Source organism: Euleptes europaea, chromosome 5 (genome assembly GCF_029931775.1).
Source record: "Euleptes europaea isolate rEulEur1 chromosome 5, rEulEur1.hap1, whole genome shotgun sequence".
Classification (NCBI taxonomy): domain Eukaryota; kingdom Metazoa; phylum Chordata; class Lepidosauria; order Squamata; family Sphaerodactylidae; genus Euleptes; species Euleptes europaea.
Window position 1 is genome coordinate 100,807,650 of NC_079316.1, and position 26,280 is coordinate 100,833,929.

The 26,280-nt window shown below is 43.8% G+C and overlaps 1 protein-coding gene across 3 annotated transcripts in view; it reads right to left on the reverse strand.

Annotated features, from left to right (window-relative positions):
* The window catches only part of GRID1 (glutamate ionotropic receptor delta type subunit 1), a 989,717-nt gene that overhangs the window by 433,680 nt on the left and 529,757 nt on the right, over nucleotides 1-26,280 (reverse strand). For all 3 annotated transcript variants that reach the window (XM_056849910.1, XM_056849909.1, XM_056849911.1), the window contains exon 4: nucleotides 11,106-11,311. In XM_056849910.1, coding sequence (XP_056705888.1) covers nucleotides 11,106-11,311 — 206 coding nt within the window. The remainder of the gene's footprint in view (nucleotides 1-11,105; nucleotides 11,312-26,280) is intronic.

Sequence of the window (26,280 nt, forward strand, 5' to 3'; positions counted from 1 at the left end):
GAGTAGGACTCCTTTCTGAATCACAGCTACTGTGAGTAGCTTTCACTCCAGTTCCGCCTAGCCTCTGTGACTCCTGCCTTGGGAGGGAGGGAACCACTAAGATCTGCTACCTCCTGTCAAGGAGGACTGGGCAGCACCATACCACAGTAATGGGAAACTCTTTTTGGCAACTGTTTCTAAGGCAATGTTGCCACTGCCACCAAAGGTATTGCTTCCTCCTCCACGAGGGGGAGCCATGCTGCTGGCCTGCAACATAATATTAACATATGCAAACAGCCACACTTGGGGTGAGGCTTCATAACACAGGACACACTCCAGGATGTCAACACAGTGCCCTAGGACGGGTGGCAACACAATGCTTATCACTGCACATGAACCACAATCCCTCAGCAACAGCACAAGAACATGCGCGCGCGCACACACACACACACACACACACAGCATTCTGCAATCCAATTTCAACCACTCAATAAAAACCAAGCTTCTGTTCCTTAGTGTTTGGAGGGTGAAACTGGCGATCCAAGCACAATTTCAAGAAAGGAGAGAGTGTCCCTCTATGTATAGAGAGGGGAACACTTTCCTTTGTTCAAATGGAGCTTGTATTAGGGCTGTTGAAATTTTTTTGGGGGGGAAATTCAGATTCGGCAAAATTTGTTCAGTTTTTATTCGGGAAATGCCGAACTCCGAATTCCCCCATTCGGGAACACGGAATTCAGCTTGGAATTCCGCATTCCTGAATAAATTTGGAAGAATAACCCGCCCCCCTTCCCGGGGCTCCCAGGAAAGCGGGTGGGTGGCTCTTTCAACTGCTCCGCCATGCCATGGCTGGCGAAGGGGTTTAAACTGTTCCCAGCACGGAGCAGTTTAAAGAGCCACCGCCCCCCCTTCCTGGGACTCCCGGGTGTGTGAGATGCCCCACCCTGACAGGCACTGCTCCCGGGACCGGGGAAGCTTCAGGAGGGGGAGGCTGTGGGGCTTCCTCAGCCTCAGCCTTTTCCCCACCCCAGCCACGTGTACCCAGCCTTTCCCGATTCCGCCGAAGGCACGCTCACCCGCTTCCCAGCTGGCCGTCGGGCCTTTGAAGCCACGGGCGGACGCCGCTTGTCAGATGGCTAACTTCCGGCTCTCGGATTGCCCCGTTCTCTCCGGCTGCCGGTTGGGCCGGTTTCGGGGCGTCTGCCCTTCCTGCCCTTGGGGAACCTGCGGGGGAAAGGTATGTTGTGGGGGTCGTCTCCTGCCCCACCCTGGGGATGGTGTCATCAGCGCTTTGCCCCCTCCCCCCGGCCAGGCGTCCGACCACGGAGGTTTGTCGGCGAGTGGGGGGAAGGACTGGTGGAAGGGGCTGTTCTCCCGCCGTCCGGACCCCTTTACTCCCCCCATGAGTGTGGGGGCTAGCCCCCGCCGATGTCTGGGAAGTCCCGAGGTGGCTCGGGAAGGCCTGGGCTCTGGAAAGGGGATTTAAACTGCTCCGCGCTGCCTGCCCAGGCAGCGCGGAGCAGTTTAAAGACCCCCCGCCTGCTTTCCCGGGAGTCCCAGGAAACTGGGCGGGGGGGTCTTTAAAGGGGGAAAAGACAGGTTCGGGGAACGCCAAACCTGCCGAATTTATCCAGCGATCGCCCGAACTCGCCGAATTTGGCGCATTGTTTTCCTGCCTTTTTTTGAGTTTGGTTCTATCCGAACTGAAAACCCCTGAATCGGGGGAAATTCAGCTGTTTGTTCCGTTCGGACGAACCGAATCGACAGCCCTAGCTTGGATTGCCAATCCAAGCAATGTGGAGAAATCAAACACCATACATACTAGGGCTGCCAATCTCCAGGTAGGATCTGCTATAGGGTAGCCAACCTCCAGGTGGTGGCTGGAGATCTCCTAGGATCTCCAGCCCACAGAGATCAGTTCACCTGGAGAAAATAGACGTTTTGGAAGGTGGACTCTATGGAATTACATCCAGTTGAAGTCCCTCCCCTCCGCAAACCCCACCCTCCTCAGGCTCCACCTCCAAAATCTCCAGATATACCCCAACCTGGCGCTGGCAATCCTAGCCTGGACTTCTTTTGGAATTACAACTGATCTCCAATCTACTGACTGTATGGCATCATTTGCCTGCTAAGCTCCCTTGCCCAAACTCCATCCTCCCCAGGGACTACCTCCAAATCTCCAGGAATTTTCCAAGCTTGTGTGCAATTTTATCCAAACATGTAAACATGTGGTTTAAAGCAGGATCACACCAAACTACATAGAAAATTACTGTCACACACCTAACCGAAATGTAGTGAATCATTAAGCTAGTAAAGCACTTTCAGGCCCTTACGTAAATGTTCAACGTATCGCAGCAACAATAAGCGCAGAGCAATAACTCACTTGGGAATATGTATATGCATTTTTAAATGGAGGGTGACGGCAAGCGCTAGCTGAGAAGCTCATTCGTATAAGCGAAAACAAAACGGCTTAATGGAGGCATCTGCCTAGGCAAGGCGATGCAAATCTCCAGAGAACCAGATCTCTCTTGCAAAGAATTTTGTTTTGATCTGGCAACTACAACTCAAGGAAAGTCTGTCTCAGGTCAGTGCCAGGAAAAGAGATGGAAGAAAATCAAATCAGAGGCGTCAGTATCAGAGGAATATGCCTATTATTTTGGGTGCGGTGGAACACAGGCAGGATGCTGCTGCTGCAGTCTTGTTTGTGGGCTTCCTAGCTATACCTGGTTGGCCACAGTGTGAACAGACTGCTGGACTTGATGAACCTTGGTCTGATTCAGCAGGGCTTTTCTTATGTTCTTATGAGTCAAAGCTGGAGAAAAGATCAACCTTAAAACTAGGTGTATTGTTATAAGCTTTGGGAAGGTCCTGATTCTAGAAGTAATTGTCATGTTAAAAATGACCGAGAAGGCATGCAACCAAAAACTCTTCTCTTCCAGGAGGGTGCAACTTCAGAACCTTGGAAGGAACATGCAACAGGGCTTTGAATCCAGGACTCTTCATTCTGAGAACAGTTGCTTGACTTTGACAAGGGATCATATATGTCTGCTCCTTTGCTCCATACCTAGGAAAGACAGCGCAAGTTGGTTTGCCAGCTTTGGGTGGGGAAATTCCTGGAGATTTGAGGGATGGAGCCTGGGGAGGGAGGGATTTAGGCAAGGGAGAGACCTCAGTGGAGTATAATGCCATACTGTCCATCCTCCAAAGCAGCCATTTTCTACAAGGGAACTGAGCTGTGTCATCTGGAGATCAGATATAACAAGTGGGGCCCCGCAAAACTCATTCCCCCCAACATCTTACCTTAGAGCCCAGAGCAGCCCCAGGCATTCACTATGGTGGCAGTGCAGCCCAGGAGCAGCTCTCGGTGTCTACTGCCCCTGCGTCCAGACCCAGCTTGGCTCCCTGCGTCTGCTGCCACCTCAGCCTGGCCTGGCAGCCAACACTGCTAGCCCTGGCTCTTGGAAGCGGCCACCACCATTTTGGCAGAAAAGAGTGTTGTCTGCGCATACACATGCAACCAATAACTGTGCATACGCAGGCAATGCTTTTTTAAAAATCAGCGGGGGGATTTAAATTCCCATTTTTATTTTTTATTTTAGTTTTCAGATTTTTCTGCAAACTTGGTGAGTGCCATTTAAGGTTTAGGAAGTCTCTAAACTGTGCTGAGCATAGTGGTAGGATACAAGCCACACACATGCAACTTTCCCATACAAATGCACAAACCACTTTATTAAAAAAAATACAATAACATTTTTCAAGAGCTGGAGCTTCTGAAGTGCCTTCAAGGGTAGCTCCACCTAAATTTTATGCCAACAGTCAAGGTTGGAAACAACCAATGCATGAATAACTATGGCCAGATTCCTGTCCTTCCATAAAGGGTTCCAAGTTGGTGTACAAACTAAGAACATCCAGGAAAAAGCTGGATCCAATACCTAAAGCACCTCAACATCCTACTAGAAACCATAAGCTTGCTGCAGTGGGTTTTTGCCTATAGAATGCTACTGACTTGCCACTGGGATTTGACTGAAAGTACAGATCTATAGAACACAATACATATACCTGTATCTGTTAATTTCCAGCTGCTATTCTGCAAATATATTATGCTGTTCTGCAACTATAATGTTAGAGAATGGCTATTTTATGTCTGGGACTGATATAACTGAGCTCCAAAAGAAAAGAAAAAAAGAAATTAAACTAGAACTGGTAGGCTTCTTTATGCTGCCAGCATTTCAACTTTCTGTCAGCCAGAAAGGGGGGTGTATAAATCCTCTAAACAAGAATCAAACAGATAAAAGATTAACATGACCATTCAGGCATGCTAAATTAATGAAACAAATTGTCTCCCATGCTGAAATTCTTCTCAGAATATTAATGTGCACAACTCTCTCGGTATCTGACCCTGCTTTAAATTTCTGACCCTTTAATAAAAACATCACTTCTCTCTCTCTCTCCCCTTACCCCAAGTAGTCTTGCCCCCACTAAGCTACAACATATTAATGCGATAACCACACACACACAGTATTTACTCATATGGGGGGATAATCATTTGTGATTAATTTAGTGGCCAGCATTATCAGTCAATCTTTCATTCATTCCATAGGAACTCATACAAATCCTTTACACCCTCCATTGAAAAGGATTAGAGCAGGAGCAATGTGAAAATCTGAATTTACATGTGTTTGGATTAACTTTATTGTTTGAATTCAAATGAACCTGATCTCTAGGGAACCTAGCAATAATGCTGAACCCATCGCCGAAGCAGCTTCAACATATGTATCAAGCATCATCTTGACCCCTGGTCTTTAGAAGGTCTCATTATTAAATTCAAAATCCAAACAAACATCTGTATCGTTTAGGCTGCAACTTTCCTCCCTAGAATACAAAGAACAGACCAATCCACAACGCAGTTGAGTTTAGAATAAGAGCATTTAGATTCAAGCCTGTTTATCCCCAGTGAACTGGAGTGGCATAATTAGAAATCAATGGGATTAAGCTGGAGTCAGGTACTCAAAGGGTCTGTGAATTTGGTTTTACTCCATTTTCCAAGCTTTCCTGGACACCTCCTGCCAAAGCAGCCTTTAAACAAGACCAGTTGAAGAAGAAGAAGAAGAAGAAGAAGAAGAGTTGGTTTTTATATGCCGACTTTGACTTTTAAGGAGAATCAAACTGGCTTGCAATTACCTTCCCTTCACCTCCCCGCAACAGACACCTTGTGAGGCAGGTGGGGCTGAGAGAGTTCGGAGAGAGCTGTGACTAGCCCAAGGTCACCCGGCTGGCTTCATGTGTAGGAGTGGGGAATCGAACCCGGCTCTATAGAGTCCACCGCTCTTAACCACTACACGGCAATCAGGAGACTGCTTTGCCATGTTTACTCCTATATCCCGCAACCCTTCTCAAGCTTCACTAGTCATTTCTAAAATGTTATTTGACATTACAGTTACTGATCTTCAAGGTGGGGCCTGGAAGTCTCCTGACTTACAGAGATCAGTTCTCCAGGAGGAAACTGAAGCTTTGGAGGACATAAATTCCAGGAGAAACAGAAGTTTTACAGTGGCACCACGTCCCCATTGTTCTCCCTGGACACAACTTACACAAGAAAGCAAACTGCGGTTCCGAGAATCATGGGCCATCTGTGAACCTGCATGTTTGAATCCCATCGCAAATGATCCTTCCTCCATAAAATTATTTAGGGCTTTCCATACCATATGGAGCTCTTCATAATATGCACTGCATCAATGGTGCTGAAATCTGTCTCTGAATCACCAAGTTATCTTCAGGCATTATAACCATACTATAGTTTAGTGAAAGGCAGTTATACCTGGTGCAGTACAATACGGAATAATAGCAGGGCCAGACAATAAGGAATCTGAGCTGAGAAGGTTATGTTCAAAACCAGATTAGTTTGAAAAACGGCCCCACACCCAGACACTTCTGACCTTTGAGGTTGTGTCTGTAATTGGGACAAATGCAGTCACATCCAAAGCATCCTTGAAACTGGGGAATGAAGATTTAATCTGGGATTCTGTATTAAGAATCAAGTTCCTCTTTATATGTTACAAAGAAGACTTTGCCTTTCAGTGTATTATGGCTAACAGACAGCCATTCTCATAACTGCAGTGGATCAAGGAATTTGTTGCTTCAAGAATGATACAGCAAGTATCTCCAAAAGAGATGAGCCCTTATCATTTTCTTTCTCAGAGCAGTTATGCTTCAGATAGCAGCTAAAAGCAGGAAAAAAAGAAAATGTAGAAAATGCTTGTAATGGAGAAAAAATATCACTACAAGTGATGAGGTTATCAGAATAATTCTGATGTCTTTCTCATCACTTGAATCCTTTTCTGGCTATATTTTTATGAAATTGTAACATATGGGCTGGATCCAACCCTTCCTTTTTTCCCTTGAATTTTTCTGTAATCAATTTATTTACCTTTCATTTACCTCCTGCTTCTTTTAAGGTATTTGTGAATTGAGGTACAGTCTAGAAATGTTTACATTTGCATTTAACTTATTCATAATGTTTGAAAACCTTGAAGTAAATATGACAACATAAACACAGAAAATACCAGTGTGGTGTAGTGGTTAAGAGCGGTGGTTTGGAGCAGTGGACTCTGATCTGGAGAACCGGGTTTGATTCCCCACTCCTACACATGAAGCCAGCTGGGGGACCTTGGGCTAGTCACACTCTCTTAGCCTCACCTACCTCACAGGGTGTCTGTTGTGGGGAGGGGAAGGGAAGGTGATTGTAAGCCGTTTTGATTCTTCCTTAAGTGGCAGAGAAAGTCGGCATATAAAAACCAACTCTTCTTTTTCTGTGATCCAGTGTCTGTACCCTTCCAACTATGCTTATTTTCATGCTTATTTTCATTAATGCCAAGGAGAAAAGGATGGACCTTTGAAGCTGTCTGCACTTGGAGAGCTGGCCAACAATCTGTGTGTGTTTAGCCCAATCACGAAACTCAGATGCACACAGATCTCGGTCACAAGATGGAAAAGGCAATCAGGTGACTATACCCTGAATTCCAACTGAACCAGTTAGGGTAAAGCTATCAGTGGGTCAACGGAGAAAAATCTTTGATGCTAGGAAAGAAGGTGGATTCTTAGATTTAAGCTAATACATGCTTATCTTGTTCATCTCAAACATGATCGGAATTTTATTTCGATTGTCATATTTTTTGTTGTGTGATTGGTTTGCCACGTTATTTTTCCTCTTTTCCCTGTAACTTATAAAAACCATATTTCATCCTAAATGCCTACCTCTAAACCGTATCAACATGCTGTATTTTGTTCTCCGCATGATCACAGTGGCATGCAGATGGTCCATAGATTCTTAAATACTACAGAGTTAAGTAACCTGCACGCTTCCATATGGCCCACACGATTGCAGAATTATTGCCTTCAGCATATTTCAAATGCACAGAGCCTTTGGAGAGATTACATACTTCCATTATTCAACTTTCCTTTCCTAAAGCTTTTTTAAAAATCAATCAAGATTGAGTAACAGAAGATTTTTTGAACAAATTACTTTTTAATTCAGCCCCGACTTATACTCCTGCAGGGATCTGGAAAAATATCAGGATCATTAGCCTTAATAATTCCTGTAATAGCACTTTTCCCTGGGGATGGGCAGAGCAGTACGATAATTTAGTGCATTACCCTTTAAACTTCACAGTCCTGCAGGGCTATTGCCTTTCCAACATGTGAATGCAAACTTCATGAATATTAGCAGGAGTTATGGATTTTAGTGGTGACTGGTTTGATAGCATGCAATGAAACATAGCTGCTGGAATGAATAGAAGTATGACTCAATCCCTGATTTTACCATTTTCCTCTTGGCAAACCTGAAAGGCAACCTAAAAGTGCAGAATGAGGCAAATATATAGAGAAAGTCACATTAGAGCTTCTCATGTCATACTGGAAACTAGGCAGGTAGGTGAATACAGATTTTCACAGCACATTCCTCACCTTGAGGGCTGAAAGTGCTTAGGAGGTGTGCAAGTGCCCGCACCGGCATCCATGCCACATACGCCGGCACCTGGGCCACTTCCGTCACCACAACCAGTACAGATGCCGGTGTTGGGTAGCGCACACCGGTCTGCCCTGGGACGCCAGCTCAGCTTCCCACTGGCATCCTGACGGTGCACTTCTGTGCATTGTCCTCCTGGGGGACATTCCCAGGGTGTTCCCGGTCCGGTCCAGGGGAGGAGCAGCCTTTAGGTGGTCTCCTAAGCCCTTTCAGCCTGGGAACACCCCCTCTGCCCTTACCTTGAGATACACCACCTTTTTAGGTGGCATATCCCTGTGGAACCCAATGGAGTGGTTCCACAGGACTAAAAGGTAAGGGCAGGATATTGGCTTCATGGAGGGGGTGCTGAATCCTCCTTTGGAAACAGCGTGGCAGTGCTGCCTCCAGCCACCAGCACAACCCCTTACCTCATGAATGGGATTCCCCATTCAAAGTGTTGTGGCAAACAGAGTTACACTCAGTCCAATGGGCTTAGAAGGGTGCAACTCTGTACAGATGACACAGCTACCCAAGCAACTTCCAAATGGGGTTCTCAGGATCAATGAGGTTACTTAGAAGGAACAAAGGAAAAACTGTATGAAAAGACAGCATCCACCACTATTGATCTTCCCCAACAATGTGCAGCCACAGAAGAATATTGGGCATATTCTTGGATGCAGTTTCAGCTTGCCCAAGCAACAGTGAGGTCCAAGAGGCCAGACAACCATTCAATGAACCAAATACCTTCCCAAATGTCTGAGAATCCTTTGCAACACACAACAGTACTTTGGGAAATGTTTTCTTAGTAGCTTTCAATAAAGAAAAGGGCACTTAATTTAGAAAGTTTGAAAACCACCGGCTTCTACAAAGCTCTTGCTAAATTCACAGACAGCATATGCAGAAATTTGAGGGAACTGTGCTTGATCTTATTCATTCACTGGTTCAGGTTTTGCTTTATTGTGGTTGGTTTTTTTCCATTCGTGCTAAGAAAAAAAATATCCTACTGTCATTTGTAAAATTTTATTACGAAAAGTTCAACCTACAGTCTATGCTCAAGCCAACAAAGCAACCCATGCATAGCTACATTAAAGTAAACACAGTGTTAAATATAGAGTGTGAAGCCGTGATGAATAGGACTAATATTTCAGTGTCACATTTGATAAAGAATAAAACACAAAGAAGAGCAATTAAGACTGTATCCTCGAGGTATCACAAATGCCGCATTACCCAAGCTGGTGTGTTGGTTTTCCATTTACTAATCATTTACTTCATTTTAGGAGACAATGTGCGAAAATTAATAAATGACAATATCATCCCACAAGGCAGAGCTAATCAGATTGTTGTCCAACACCTAGACCTAAATTGTCATTAGTCGCACCATCTCTGATTCTCAAATGTTAAATATGGCAACATATTACACAGTTCAATAACAAAGCTCTACAAAGAAGTGAGCTGTGGCTCACGAAAGCTCATACCCTACCAGAAAATAGTTTTGTTAGTCTTTAAGGTGCTACTGGACTCTTGCCTTTTTCTACTAAAGCTCTACAAATGCAGTGTTTTAACAAATGAAGGGCTGTGTATGAAACCATGACAGTGAATCTCACAGAGCGCTTCCACAGGCAGAGGGATTTCCATCTGTGGAGGCCCTTGCTAGAGTTCAACATGCCCCCCCCATGCAGAAAATATTCCTTCCCCGCACACTTTTTATCCCTCAATCCCCCTTTTCACATGAACACATGGTAGGGTTCTTCAGAGTTGACAGGTTAATAAGTAACACCAATCAGAGCTATAAGTACAGACACAAATCGTGTTATCAGTTTTCAAGGGCTAATAAAAAATAAAGGGAAAGCTTTTAGATAATTAGGCAAACCAATTTCACCGCAAGCATGGGGGGCCTAAAACAAATTTACTGCTCTCAATCCTCTTCCTTTCCTAAGTTCAGTCCACATCAATTCTCTGTCACTCTTACTTCCAAAACCACAGCAAGCTGCCATTTCCATGCCCCCCATACAAGAAACTCAGCTGTTGTGGTGGTTGTTCCCTTACTTACAGATTTTCCAGGAAAAAAGTTATAGAGCGATTTAACTAATAATGAATATAGTCTCTCCAGCATGCATAGGCTCACCAGCTTCAGTAAAACAAGGTGAAGTCAAATTCAGGACAAAGACCCTGCTGCCAATCACTCATTTGGGCTTTGCGGACCATGCTGAATTTTGTTTAGAAGAAATTTCATGAATGCAGATAAAAGACCCCAGAACAGATAACAGCGTTCTCATCTGGGTGTTACCAAAACAGACACAACCCCTACCATGCTAGAGTTTCCTTTTTCTTTCTCCCCAAAGGGAATTCAAGCATGAGGTAAACAAATCTGGGAACAGCCCACCAAAAACATTTAAAACCACTAGAGGTGAATAAACATATCCAGTGATCCACACCCTTAAGACGCTCAACTTAGTTTCAGTGTGGGATGGAGTTCATTCCAAAGTAAACCCAGGGTCATAAATGGCTGCACATACTAGCACTCTCCCACTGAACTCACTGTAAAAAACTGGGGTGGATCCTACAAGCTTTTCTACTAGCAAAGGAGGAAGAGAGGTGGTCTCACACAACACCCCATATCACTTCAGTCCTTCCCTGCACACTTTTTATCCCTCAATCCTTTTCACATAAAGCATGAAGTTACCTTATACTGAATCAGACCCTTGGTCCATCAAACTCAGTATTGTCTACTCATACCAGCAGCGGCTCTCCAGGGTCTCAGGCAGAGGTCTTTCACATCACCTACTTGCCTAGTCCCTTTAACTGGAGATGCCGGAGACTAACCTGGGACCTTCCGCATGCCAAGCAGATGCTCTACCACTGAGCCACGGCCCGTCCACAAGGGGGGGTATCAAAGGAGAGAGACCTTTATTCCCTTTTGTGCCTGCATAAAAACTGGGAGGATCCAATCCACTGTGCACTATATTTTTGTCGTTTGGTTACTGAAGCCTTATGTTAGTAGAAGTACAACTAGAAACTGCCTAGGAGTTGCTGCACCAAGAAAAAGTAACTTGAGCCCACTTTCTCAAAGCTCTGTCAGCACAGTTTGTTCCACTGTTCAGGATTCCAAAAAGAAGAATGTACTAACCTCATTTATGAAAGTTTGTGCTCCCCTCGGACTCAGAAGTAAGATTGCTCTTCGCAGTGTATCTCGATAGCGATTCAACTCTTCTGTTTTCATAGTTGTAAAAAGGCTAGCAAAAACCCTGCTGATATTTCTGTCCACTTTTTGTAAAGATACATCAAGTCCCAACTTTGAAGCCTGGTCCAGGAATCCTTGCAAACCACGAATATCTGCCAAAAAGAGAAAAAAAAACACACACATTTGGTCTTTTAAAGATAGGAGCGCAGCCCTGAGCCAAGAGACATCGGCAACCATGGCGGGGATCCAAATAACTCATTGAATAGGCCCGTAGCATTTTTGACTCATTTCTTTCAACTGTTCTTTCACATTTACACACTGACCAGAAACTCCCTTCCTATAGAGAGATGCCAAAGACAATCTAATGCCCGAGGCCAGAAATCAAAATGGTGCCCCCCTTATGGTGGAAAAATATGTGATCCTAAATAAAATCACAATTTGCTGCCCTGTAGGGGCAAAATGCCTCCACCCAATCTCTTGCCAGAGGCAGGCCAGGCCACTGCGTCTCTTCTGATGGCGAGAGGGCCAGGCTGGGAGCCATGTGGTATGGAGGGGCTCAGCCCCCAGTGGTAGCTCCATAGTTCTTTGAATCCTGGCCAATGTCTTTTTAAAGTTTGGCATCACTGAACCTGTAGGCAGAAGGAGACTTCCTCAGCTGCATGCTTTCCAAAGTTCATTTAATTTCAGTGAAAGCTCCCTGTGAACAGAACAGTAGAGCGACGGTGCCCTTTACTTATGTTTCCTGGAGATAAGTTAAGTACAGCACTTACACAGAAGCATTTCCATGAAACTCAAAGGGAATCCCACCGAGGTCAACATGCAAACTGGTTTGGAGAACCACACCTTGATGGAATCCCTTAGCTAGAAAAAATGTTTTTATAACTGTAAGGAAAACAGCATGGTAGCAGAATGGAACCCTGCTAGTAGAGCCAATGTAGAAAGCTGCCATTTAAAAGGGCCTTAACAAAAGCAGATATGCTCATCAGCTGACTCTTCTGGGGAATGTCAGGCAATCTGAACCTTCTGAATACATCTGTGCTTTTTGAGATTTCCTTGCAGTGGTCTGGTGAATCTCTTGGTACAATGAGAAGAGCCCCGAGAATATTAGATTTCATCCTTTCACAAGATGTCTCCAGCTCCAGATGAGGTTGTGCAATTTGGTCTTCCCCCAAAATAACAACAGAGCTTCTGGAAAGCTGTATCAAGACCCGAGGTACTCTGAGGGCGCTTAAAAAGCACCACCGGAGCAACTTCTCCATGCTCCCACCATGACCACTGAATTTCCTCATTCTACCATGGACTGGTTTCAATGGAACAAAAGTCTGCAAAACTGCGTGCTGCGTGCTGACTTAAACCATCTCATTTACTGAATGATACAGTGCGCCCTACTTCTAAGGTTCCTTCATCTTTACAACCACTGTACAAAGTAGGTTCCCAATATTCCCATTAGGAAGAATGGCAGCTGAGCCAAGTAACAAATTAATAGCAAAAGACTATCTAGAGAGTCCAAGTTTATGAATCTAGGATTCCTGGAGCCATAAAACACACTTTGCATAGAACAGCCCTGGTTCTCCCATTCCTATTTGTACTTCTGCTGTTTTCAAAGCAGCTCAGCATGGGGCTTATGAGTTCTTCCTTTTCCCTTGTCCTGTTTTATCTTCCTTGACTAAAAGGTGGCAACTGATTCACAATCACGCAGAGAGCTTCACTGTCAAGAAGGAGTGTGTTCTGCCCCTAGTCCTTCTTAGTCAGGCTCTCACAGAAACAAAACAGATGTTGGGTACATTGGAATCTTTAGTCTTGAAAAAGCCCTATTGATTAGGGGGGAAATGAAAGAGAAAAGATATTATACAGTTGTTGTAAATGCCAGAAGGGTGGGAAGGCCTGACTAAATAATCACAGTGACAAGGATGCAGTTAACCACTCAAATGTTTTATGGATGCTGTCACCTGGTGTATGTCTTTTGCACATTCAAATTCAGCCAGCTAGTATTCCTTGCTATCTCTATTGCTCTATGGATCTATGATACCAGAAGCACAACAGCAAAACTGTTTTTTGGTGTGTTTTTAAGTGTGGTCTGTTCCTTCGTAGTAATGCAGAACTCAACCAACACAGAGACAATCCCCCTTTTGGGCTAACTAACAACATCACATTTTGCCAGCATCTAACGCTATCTCACATTGTTTGCAAAGGATGATGAATGAGGATACTATTGTTTTAGGATGAGTTATGGTTTCCAGTAACTCACTGAGCAACCAGATAGCAAAGCAGACACATTAGAAGTATGCCTAATACTTGAAAGAAAAGGCAGCAGTTTTTGAAACTATGGTATGGAGGGGCTGTTCATATTGCAAATTTATCCACACTTAGCTGAAAGTCCAAGAGAGAAAACATTTCAGATAAACAAAAATGTCGCATAACATAAAGAAACACAGATTTGTTTGTTTTTTTACAAAGTCGAGAGAGATGCATATGTGGAGAGATAGCATGTAGTATGATGGATGCCCTAGAGGGACAGAGCATTTTGCCTCCTATGGGCTTCATATCAGGATGGGGTGATCTACTCAGTGCCAGAGGTATTTGTTGGGAACTGACTTGGACTATTTACCCCCAGACACAAAAATAACAGGAGGGAAATAACAGGGATTAAATACATTCTAAATGGAAGATATAGATGAGCTGTTTGTGCCAGATGACTGCCTTCCACCTCCAATTTACACAGAATCATAGAAACACAGAATCATAGAGTTGGAAAGTACCTGCAGGGTCATCTAGTCCAACCTCCTGCACAATGAAGGAAATTCACAACTACCTGCCCCCCACACCCCCAAGTGATTCCTGCTGCATTCCCTGAAACACAAAACGTGTTTGGTTGTGGTTACAGATGTCAACCTATGTCATTGTGCTATTTTAATGTTTTTAAAATATTTTTAATTTTTACATAGCGCTTCCAATAAATTACACACACACACACACATATACATATATGCATATACATATATATACATATACATATACCCAACCTCGGGTACCCAGCTTCTGTTTTTAGGTTGGGTCTTATTCCCCTCTTTTTTCTTCCTCTTCCCTGACCTTCAGGGGCAACAGAAAACAACTCCGTACCATCCTCTACACGAAAGCCCTACAAGTACTTGAAGATGGTTATCATAGACAAGGAACAGAGAATAAAACTGCTGCTATCATGCTGCCCCTGTACAAATCTATGGTGAGACCACACTTGGAATACTGTGTACAGTTCTGGTCACCACACTTAAAAAAAATATTGCAGAGCTTGAGAAGGTGCCAAAAAAGCAACCAAAATTATCAGGGGGCTAGAGCAACTGCCCTATGAGGAGTGGTTAAAACACTTAGGGCTGTTTAGCTTGGAAAGAAGGCAGTTAAGGGGTGACATGATAGAGGTCAATAAAATTATGCAAGGTATGGAGAGAGTGGATAGGGAGAAGCTTTTCTCCCTCTCTCATAATACTAGAATGTGGGGTCATCTACTGAAGCTGAAGGGTGAGAGATTCAAAACAGATAAAAGGAAGTATTTCTTCACACAACACATAGTTAAATTGTGGAACTCCCTGTCCCAGGATGTGGTGATGGCTGCCAACTCAGAAAGCTTTAAGAGGGGAGTGGACATGTTCATGGAGGATAGGGCTATCCATGGCTACTAGTCAAAATGGATACTAGTCATGATGCATATCTATCCTCTGTAGTATCAGAGGAGCATACCTATTATATTAGGTGCTGAGGAACACTGGCAGGATGCTGCTGTTGCCTTGTTTGTGGGCTTCCTAGAGACACCTGGTCAGCCATTGTGTGAACAGACTGCTGGACTTGATGGGCCTTGGTCTGATCCAGCATGGCTTTTCTTATGTTCTTTTTGTTCTTATATCACCTCTCAGTCTTCTCCTCTCCAGGCTAAACATACTAAGCTCCTTCAACCTTTCTTCATAGGACTTGGTCTCCAGACCCCTCCCCATCTTTGTTGCCCTTCTCTGGACACGCTCCAGCTTGTCTATATCTTTCTTAAATTGGGGTGCCCAAAACTACATGTGCAGTAGTTACCATAAGCAGGCATGTATTTGCCTTAGAAGGAGCTATAACTTATATAGTGCAGGGGAGATGAAGACCCTGGTATTTTAGCTAGCTGCCTTGACACTTTGAGAATGATCTCCACAATCAGGGACCTGACAACACCATGGCACATATCTACCAAATGGTCAGCTTGGACATTGTCCTTGCATTACTTTGTATTTTGTAACAGGGCTACCATTGATGCAAGGGAGGGGTTATGGGTCAGTGGTAGAGCATCTGCTTTGCAGGAAGAAGGTCCTAGATTCAATCCCTAACATCTCCGATTAAATAGGCAGGCAGCAGGTGATGTGAAAGATCCTTGCCTGGAGAGGTGCTGCCAGAGTACTGACCTATGGTCTGATTCAGTAGAAGACAGAATTGTTTCATCAGGTCTATGGTTGAGGGCAGCAATAGTTTTTCCATCATGGCTGCCCTCTCTCCTCTCCCACCCCTCTATTCTTTCATTGGATCTGTATGCGGGACCCCGATTGCTTTCCTAGTCTGGTTTGTTGGCCCTGTGCAAAGATAGCTAAGTGCCAGTTTTTAAATGTCTAAACTGTTTAAATTGTTTTAATTGAAACTAGTAATTTTAACCAAGATTTGTTGTTGTTGTTGTTTGTATTTTGTAAATGTTCTTGTCTGATGTATACACCACTCTCAGCCCAGTCTTGGCCGGGGATAGAGGGCAGTCTACAAATCTAAAAATAAATGTTCATGGGCACATTTGTCATAATCCTTTCAGCGGCAGACCACTCCTGAACCTAACAGACTGCAGTGTGGTGTGGTTAGTATGTAGAATCTGGGAGGCCTTGGTTCAAATCCCCACACTGCCATGAAACTTGCTGAGTGACCTTGGGCCAATCATACTCGCTAAACCGAACCTATCACATAGTACTGTTGTGAGGATGAGGAAGTGGGAACCATGTATGCCCCACGCTGCACTCCTTGGAGGTAGGGTAGGGTAGGGTAGATAGATAGAATTTCACATTATTCCCTTACCTTTTCAACACTTTCATTTCTCTTAAAATTATCTAATTTCACTCCTGCCATCTCTGGAAGAACTCTCATTTCTGACTGTTCCATTTACTGCATGCAGATTCCAATTTATAAAAGAACGCTCTATGTACAGTGGTTTGATAAATGTCCACCCTCATACCACAGATTATATTTATCAATTTATAATGCTACTTTTTTTGTTGGCGTCTCACTCATGGGAAGAGGCATTTCCCATACGCTTCGTCCTTGGTGGAATCATCAGCATGCATCAATCTTCCTTGGTACACATTTGATTCTGCTTGTTTCCCCCACTTCACTGCTTCTGTATTTACCTTTTCCTATTATCCCTTAACACTTTATCTTATTGGCATTTATTGTTAGTCCAAGTGGACAACACCAATTTTCCAAGCTAGCGAAGAGTATCATTATGCCTGCCGGTTGTATGATGTAATCTGCCTAAGTTAAGGAGCTTACCTTTAGACCACTGTGGTTTCCCACACACCTAACATAGCTCAAGAGTAAGACCATGTGGCCAAAAAAACCCAAAGGGTGCGATCATTTCATTTGCTATAAAACAATGGCAAAGTACAAGAATTGCTTTATTTCCCACAAGTAACAACAGGGTCACTCAATGAGAGCCAGCATGGTATAGTGGTTAAAGCACTAGACTAGGACCTAGGAAACTCAGGTTCGAATCCCCACTCTGCCATGGAAGTTGCTGGGTAACCTTGGGTAAGTCACACCCACTCTTAGCCTGACCTACCTCACAAGGTTGTTGTGAGGATACAATGGATGAGAGAAGGAGGTGAGCTGCTTTGGGTCCCCACCGGGGAGAAAGTCAGGATATAAATAAAGTAAAAATAAAGGAGCCCTTGCTGGACATGACTTGGATATTTATAATTGAAAATATCTACTTTTCTTACTTGGCACTATTTCTTTCCCCCAAAGAGAGTTTAAAAGTCAGTGAAAACATTAAATATGCTTCATTCACACTTCAATTCACTACTGTCCATCAAGTACACAACAGCAGTCATTTATGCATGGGCACTTTCACTCATGTTTGCCCCCGATCTGTCTCGGTTGTTCTTTGGAGTTATGCATGAGTTTTCTCTCCATTAGAGATGACCTTGCTGCCAGCCCTCACAAATCCTGGGACTTCCCATTCCTCTGTTAATCCGATTCATCCCTCTCCCCTGAGCTCAGCCCGCTTGAAATCCCCATGCATAAGGCAAAGCATGGGGCACAGAAGCTTGGTTTCTCTCACAGCCAATTACAAAGCAGGGTGTAAAGAGGGGGGATTCGAATACTTCCTGCTTCTTCAAAGCTCTTTCTGAGTAGAAGAAAGGCTTTCTAAAACCAAGGGTTGGATTTCTCCCCCCCCCTTTCAGATTGCTCATTTTTTTGTTTTTTCTTCTTAAAATACTTTTTTTTTGCAGCCATTGGGTTTGGAGGGGGGATTTCCCCTCAACGTAAGCTCTACAAAGTAAGTCAATTACAAAGCAGCATTTAAAGGGACAGGGACTAGATTTGAGATTGGCGACTGCTGGTGCATAGATTCCCAGCAGGAAAGTGTGGGTCGTTGCTGAGCAATGAACCTCAGGTAAAACTTCCATGCATAAACGACCAGCATCTTCAAATTTCCTCCAATGCCCAAATTAAAAAAGGAACATAAAAACAGACAAGGCAACTTTATTCATAGAGACATATTTATTATTTTTGTTATGAATACAGTACACAAATCTCAGGCATACACTCAATAAGGCCCTTGTGGCCTATGACCATCTTTCAGCTTCTTAATATTAGGTCTGATTTCTGTTTTTTTAATTGCCACTATTTTAAGGGCCTGGGAGAGAAGTCTTCGGACTCCTGGGATTTTATCCTCAGGGCAGGGAGAGCGATATAATACAGTTCTCCCCCCACTGCAAGTGAGAAGAGGCTAAAAGATCAAATCTCCCTAAATCACATTTGCCCCAAAGAGTTTTGAACACCCCTTCCCGACGACTTGTAGATTGTTCCCTGGAGCAGGAAGCGTATGACAACTAGCAAAAATCGCAGCTCTATTTCAACCAAATGCTGGTTGTGAATCGATACAGCTTTGGCCTTAAAACATGCTATTTCATGATTACTGCTAGTTTCTCCAAACTTCTCCCAAATTAGTCTAAACCGTTGACAAATTGTTTTTCTGTGTCTTCTCCCCAACACACACACTCCTGGGACTGACAGTAAACATGTACCTCTAATTACTGGGGCTGGTAGACCTTCCCTTTCTTGAGGACAAAACTATTGCTTTTTCCAGTCATCTGGAACCTCCACTTGTTCTATACCTACAAGCCTCGTCCCCCCCACACACACACACAATTTAGAGGCATTTGTTTCAACTGATAGGATTTCCTGTCTTTCTGATTTTGAGTTTAACTCTTTCTTTTGTTAGTCTTTAAAGTGCTACTGGACTCTTGCTCTTTCGCTGTGTTCCCCTTCTGTAACAGACTTCTCATATTCAGTTAGGACATGAAAACTCTTAATCGAGCAACCTGCCCACCACACAGTTTTTTTCTGGGTTTCTCACGCATGTAGGAAATGGCTTGAATTTTCACATGAAACAGATAAACACAGATCCATAAGTTACAAGATGTTCCGGCGAACATGATACAGCTGTGCACAGATGAGACCGCTGGACTGCATATGACATTTCTGCTTGGAATGACACTGTATGGCGGACGTGCCCAGCCACAAAACTAAGAAGGAAAGAAGGTTGAAAGTCATCTTTTTTACCAATACCATTGGATTTCTCCCTTACAGGGAAGCACATACAAGGAGAAAGAGCATCAACTTTCCTAAGACTGGATCTCTAAAAATAAGACACCTTTAAGCAATGGCTCGATTTCAAGAATAGGATGTGTAAAACTCTTGGATTTAGGGTTGCCAACTCTGGCTTGGGAAATTCCTGGGGATTTGGGAGAAGAACTTTGGGAAGGTGGGGGTTTGAGGAGGGGAGGGAGCTCAGCAGGGGTGTCATGCCATAGAGCCCACCCTCTGAAGCTGCCAGAGGTGAAGGGGTTCACAATTTAGCCCTAAATACGGTATTAAAGGTTTGAGTTGAAATTTTATTTACTTCATTTATACTCCACCAGCCTGCCACCAGTTGGCAGGCCTGCCTAACTCCTCAGTGTACCATGGGCATCTGCCAGAACTCAAACCCAAACACCTGACAGGTTGAGTTGAGTTCAGGCAAACGTTTGATCACAGATTCCTTTTCTTCAAAAAACCAACTTTCATCTCCTCACTCCTTTTTCCACCTGTCCTCATGCCCAGATTCTTTTGTACCTTTTTGGGGGCGGGGAGGGAGGATATTCCCTTTCTGAAAACATGTCTGATGTTTGAACTTCATGCTCTCTTTTTTTTAAAACTTATTCTGCTTCATCCTGGTGGACTTCAGACACTTTCCCAACTTCTCTAAGAACAACTTTTTTTGCAGGCATTATTGATTTTGTTTACACTTCCATGGCCTTGCTCTTCTGGCTTCCCAACACCTTCCAATAACAGCCTCTGCTGTGTTTTGCAGACTTTTTTTTTTTACAGGCTGCATGTGAAAGCTTTAAAGGACATTAACACTATCATCACACGTTAACAAGCATGAATGTAGCACATGTGTCACTTTGAATCTCAGCACGGAGAAGAAGAAAAAGACAGCATCCAGGCTGATTTTCCTAGTAGAGCAACAAGGTTTGAATGTGAATTGTATTAATTGGATTCCACACCATGGAGTCTGGCTAGAAGGTGCAGTTAAACACAGAGGAACAAAAGGGTGCCTTTCACAGGCTTCACCCTATGTTTGCAATAAAACCTAGGAGGGCCAAACAAAAGTCATCCTCAAAAGTTGTGTGCAGATGTGGGCTTTCCATCAAGGGCAGATAGGGTTGCCAACCTCCAGGTGGTAACAAATTAAACAAATAAAGGCATCACTATGCTAGTACCTAAGTAGGTTTGGAAATCAGCACAGTCAAAGTACAAAATTACAAAATTATTATTAGTGATTAGGACAAATTACAACAAGTGCTATACAACAAATACTTATCCTACTACTATAATACATAAGATTCACTCAATGTCAACGATTCAGGTGTACAATTATTCTTTGTGTAGTAGATGCAAATGTGCAATTTATCTTTATGGTATGGTTGAAAAAGTCCAATTCAAGTAGGATATCCAATGATTGGTATAATCCAAAAAGAATAAGCTGGGGGACGGTCATTTCAAGATGTTTTCTTCAGCCCAATGTTCAATCAAATCCCATTATAAAATGCAAAATCTGGTAATCTGTCATTAATCATCAATCCATTCAAGTCAGATTCATAGTTCCTCAAGGGATATCACACTGAATTGTATCCCTTGAGGAACTATGAATCTGACTTGAATGGACTGATGATTGACATTGAGTGAATCTTATGTATTATAGTAGTAGGATAAGTATTTGTTGTATAGCACTTGTTGTAATTTGTCCTAATCACTAATAATAATTTTTTAATTTTGTACTTTTCCAAACCTCCAGGTGGTGGCTGGCAATCTCCTGCTATTACAACTGATCTCCAGCCGATAGAGATCAGTTCACCTGGAGAAAATGGCAGCTGTGCCAATTGGACTCTATGGCACTGAAGTCCCTCCCCTCCCCAAACCCCGCCTTCCTTAGGCTCCGCCCCAAAAAACTCCCGACTGTGAAGAGGGACCTGGCACCCCTAAGGGCAGCACCAGCTTCCCTCCCCCCGCCGCACTTTTGTTCTGACTTTTATCCAGCCTGATAAAGAGCTTTGGTTTAGGGTTGCCAGGTCCCCTCTGGCCACCAGCGGGGGATGGGGGGTAGGGGAGCCAGATCCAGGTTGGGAAATTCGTGAAGATATGGGAATGGAGCCTGGGGAGGACAAGGACTTCAGTAGGGTACAACGCCACAGAGTCCACCCTCCAAAGCAGCCATTTTCTCCAGGGGAACTGATCTCTGTAGATTGGAGATGAGCTGTAATTCCAGGGGATTCCCAGGTCCCACCTGGAGGCTGACATCCCTATTTTGGCTGCAGAAACCTGATTGCTGATACATGACTTTTTAGTTGGTCTTTAAAAAATTATGCTACTATTATATATATAAAAAAACAGGCCAACATGCCACCTGCCAGTTATTAATTTCCAAAGAGGCCCTATATAAAAATTGGAGGAGCTTAATTACAGCTATAAACAACAATGATAATTCAACTTTCTGGCGGACTCTGAATTCTTTAAGCAATGGCTATGCCAGAGTCCCCGCATGTATCCCGTCTTCAGTCTGGGTAGCTTACTTCAAGAGCCTCTTCTCCTACTCTGTGGAAAACCAGGGTCTTATACCTGTAGCACCTTCTATTTTGTTGAATTCCTGGCCAGATGTGTCTCCTAAGGAAATTAAACCGCTCATTGATCGCCTACACTCAGGTAAAGCCCCAGGTCCCGATCTAATTCCCTACGAACTTTTTAAAGTCAACAGTGATTGGTGGGCCAACATTCTTGCTCCTGTATTCACACAAATTAAGGCCTCAGGAGCTATTCCAAAATCTTGGAGACATACTATTATCGTCCCAATCTTTAAAAAGGGTCAGCTCTCTGACCCAAGCTGTTATCGTCCAATCAGCCTTTTGTCTTGCTTAGGCAAATTGTATTCCTCCTACTTATTAAAGAGGCTGTTGGACTGGGTTGAGAGTAATGACATCCTTGGCTGGGAACAGATTGGCTTTAGAAGGGGTTGGTCTGTCACGGACCACTGTTTAGTGCTCTCCCATCTAGCCGAGAAATATTCCTCCCCCCGAAATGGCACCCTTTATGCGGGTTTTATGGATCTTAAGGGAGCTTTTGATACCATCCCGAGGGAGAGGCTATGGTTGAAACTATCACATTCTACTATGGATAGGAGGTTACTATGGCTTATTCAGCAATTTCATACTGACCTCACAGCTCAGGTTCGCTGTGGCAACCAAGGAGAACTAACCGAGCCCTTTGAACTGGTCAAGGGAGTTAGACAAGGTTGCCTCCTTGCTCCTCTCTTGTTTAACCTATACCTGAATGATATGGCAACCAATTTCTCAGAGTTTTGCCACCCCCCAAAGCTTGCAAGCCATTCCACCCCGATTCTACTCTATGCTGACGATGCAGTTCTCCTGTCCCGCACAAGAATTGGTTTGAAAAGATCTTTGCAAACTTTTTCTGAGTACTGCTCTAGGAAAGGTCTTAAAATAAACCATCATAAATCTAAGATCATGATCTTCACTAAGAAGAGAAAAATGCCTCTTTTTTGCTGGGTATTAGATGGCCTTGAGGTTGACCAAGTCAAGGAGTTTGTTTACCTTGGCATTCTGTTTTCCCACAACCTAAATTGGAATGCCCATCAAAAAGCAGTGTCCAACAAAATTAAACCTGGGGTTGGTGCTATTGTCAATTTTTTTCACACCAAAGGTGGCAAATATATTCCAGGGGCTATTCAGGTTTTTAACTTGAAAATTACCCCAATTATCCTCTTTGGTGTTGCCATCTGGATTACAGTCATCAATGAATCTATAGATCGTCCACTGCTTCAGTTCTTACGAACACTTCTAAATGCCCCTCGATGTGTTGCTGGCGTTACTCTTCGTTCCGAGTTTGGCCAAATGTCACTTGAAGCTAGGGCGTGGTTGGCCGCCTTTAAACTACACCTTAAACTGTGCTTTAGCACTGAGGGGTTCCTAGCTTCTCTGAAGCATGACCCTTTTAAATCCTCATGGCAAAAAATCTTAGATGAGAAACTGGCGTTGCTGGGCTTCTCGCAGGATATGTTATCAGATCTTGGGAAAACCGAAGCTTTTGCCAAAATTAAAAAGCGCATTAAAGAGCTTGATTATAACAGCACTACTTTTCGTGCTCGTCGTGTCTGTTCATCCCACTTCTTCGGAATACCCCCTCAACGTGGTCTGCCTGCCTATACACATTATCTAACAACTCCTCGTCTCTGTAGAGCTTTTTGCTTGGCTAGATTGAATGCTAACCCTTCTATGGTAATGCAGGGCAGAATTCTGAATATACCATACTCAGACAGGATCTGCCCTTGCTCTTCTGGCTCTATTGACTCATTAGCCCATGCCCTTTTGGAATGCCGCTTTTACGAGGAACTTCGATCGCACTATATTTCCCCCCTTTTAATATACAAATCCAATGCCTCTGTGACTGACATAATGCCTTTTTTACTAAGTGATAGGGACCCCAAGGCTACATTGTCAGTGGCAAGATTTGTTTCAGTCCTTATATCCCTCCAACACTAGATATATGCTGCTCAAGATCAATTGATCAAGAAGCTTCTAAGGGATAAAGGGAAAGGAAAGGTAAAGGAAAGTTATTAATTTCCAACCTGAGAGAAACTGTGATCCTTCCTATTTAGTCAGTCAGTCATGCTTGTTGTGCATGGCCATAGGCCTTTACAATCAAGACAATATTACAACAACTTAAAATACCTTTCTATTCTCAGAACACAAGGGTCCATCAAAGAAACAAAGGAATTAGTGGTCCCAGCCCAATGTGGCCATTTTTAGTTCAAAAGCTAAATTCTGGAGACAGCAGTGGCACTGAGATCGGAGCAGGAAAAGCTTTTCAATTCAAACTGCAAACTATATTGTTTTACATTGCTCACAAAATCCTGCCATGTATACAAAACTGTTCTTGCCAACTTATATTTGTATATTGCCTGATGTTCTTTCTTCAGTGTGGGCGTTAACAAGAGTTTGCTTCTCCGGATTGAACCCCGGGGACTATTATCCCGTTAATTGCTTTACAAAATCAAAGTTTTTGAATGGGGCTTCAGACTTGCAAGTGTGGTGCCAAAGCTTTTGTCTAGTTGGCAACTTGCTCGGAGCATTGCCATTTAAAACAACACTGAAACAAAAATGTGTACAATAAACATTTAGGGGATGCTCACAGGAAACGAATTCTAACTTATCCTTTTGACTGTCACTCATCTCTATAGGATTAAGACAACTCCAAGAACAAAAGAGCTGCATGTTCAATCCCACAGTCACTGTGTAAAGGTAGACCAAGAAAATCAACCGAGGGCATCAGGCAGCCAGCATTCGATTGCAACTGATTTCAACATTACGCACCTCCTTAAACATCTCCCGCTGAAATACTTTACATTCAGCCAGACCATGTGCCAGCTTTTTAAAGGAAAAGAAAAGGCATTTGCAAAGAAAGTTCTGAGTTTGTTTGTTTGTTTTTTAGCTTCAAGATCTAAAGCATATTTTTCTCAATTAAAATCTGCAGGCACATCTCTCTCTCTCTCTCTCTGTCTCTGTCTCTGTCTCTCTCTCTTTTTAGGGTCATTTATACCCCACCTTTCTCCCCAATGGGGAACCAAAGAGGCTTACCTTATTATTTTATCTTCTGTTTTATCCCCACAAGAGCCCTGTGTGGAAGTTTAATACGTGACCGGCCCAAAGTCACACAACAATCTTTCATGGCAGTGCAGAGATTCAAACCTGGGTCGCCCAGAACCTAGCCTGACGCCACGCTTGCAGTCTTCTCTCTTATTTCACTCATATACCCAAAAGATTTTTAGAGATTGCACGATTTATGAATCTGCCCTGTAAAAGCCCTACACTCAGTGTCTCTGCGAGAGCCATCGTTCTGAACATGACCATTCTTATCCTTATTACCCTAACTTCGGCACACACACACCCCAATGTGCACTGAACTTGAGCCTGCAGAGGACAAAGGCAGAGACTGAAGGAAATAATCAAAGCACACTAACTGAAAGAGCACAGGCAATCTCCAGAGAGAGCCTGGAAAGTTGAGGGTAAAGAGATACCCACGGACCAGGACTTGGGGTAAAGAATTTTAATCAAAGTTCTTCAGCACTTACATCAATATGCCCTTTGCCACAGTAACAGCTTTCTCATCACTATTTGCACGTCCGTGGTACTCATTCGAAAAAAATGTCCACCTCTAAGCAAGTTCTGTTTCTTTCGGATCCGCCACTCGACCCATTTGTGCAGTTGGAACTGCCTTCTGGGACCAGGATCCCACCACTATCTTCTGAAGCCCAGACAGAAAATATCTTTCCCTCTTCCCCACCTGCCTGACCATTCCAAGGCCCTTCTGATGAGCAGTCTGTCTACTTAGGCATGCATCTATTAAGTGGGGGAAGTAGTTCTCACTTCCTCACTTTATCCTCACAACCACCTTGTGAGATGGGAGAGGATGGGCAAGTGACTGGCCCAAGGTCATCCAGGAAGCTTCTTGGCAGAATGAGAATTTGAACCTGGGCTTCCCAAATCTGCTACTGTAATCACTTTTCCACCCTCCCTCTCCAATCAAGTCAATCTGGCATGCAGAGGAGCTTTGGAAAGTGTCCGGCTTGCTTTGCCAAGCCCCCAAAATGGGCAGAAACTGGCCAGGGACTTAGCAATGGTTTCGAAAATGCTTGGATCGAGTCCCACCCACCATGGTCTCTAGCTGCAAGGCTGGAACCCAGCAAGGAGTTTCTTTTTCCTGCCAACGAGGCATGAACAGGCAAGTGCTCCCTGACTGTGGCTGGTGATCAAAACATGCACCAAATTGGCTCAAGAATCCCTATCCAGATGTGCGAGCAACTCACTCATCTCCCTGGACTTGCATGAGCAAGGCGCACCACAGACATATTGTTCAGTCCTTTGTACATTCAGGATTTCCTCCTCTGTATAACAGTCAAATCTGCTTTAGCATGTTTCGGTTTTCTGAATGAATGACAGACCGCAGAGCCAAAGCAGCTGTATTAACCGTCACTGGAAGGACATCGCTGTTAGAAAGATTACTGTAATAGCTGCTCTTTCTGAAGGCAGCCCCTTCCCAAGAGGGCCCAGCGTCAGCATCAGAAATCCCCACCACCCTTCAAAGCCACCACCACCCTGTTCAGGCTACAATCCTCTTCCCACATTAGTACAAAAGGGCAAACACAGGTCTCTGTCTGGATGTTAGTATTCCATATTCCAATGAATAATGAAAACTATTTCAGGAAATTAATTACCATAAA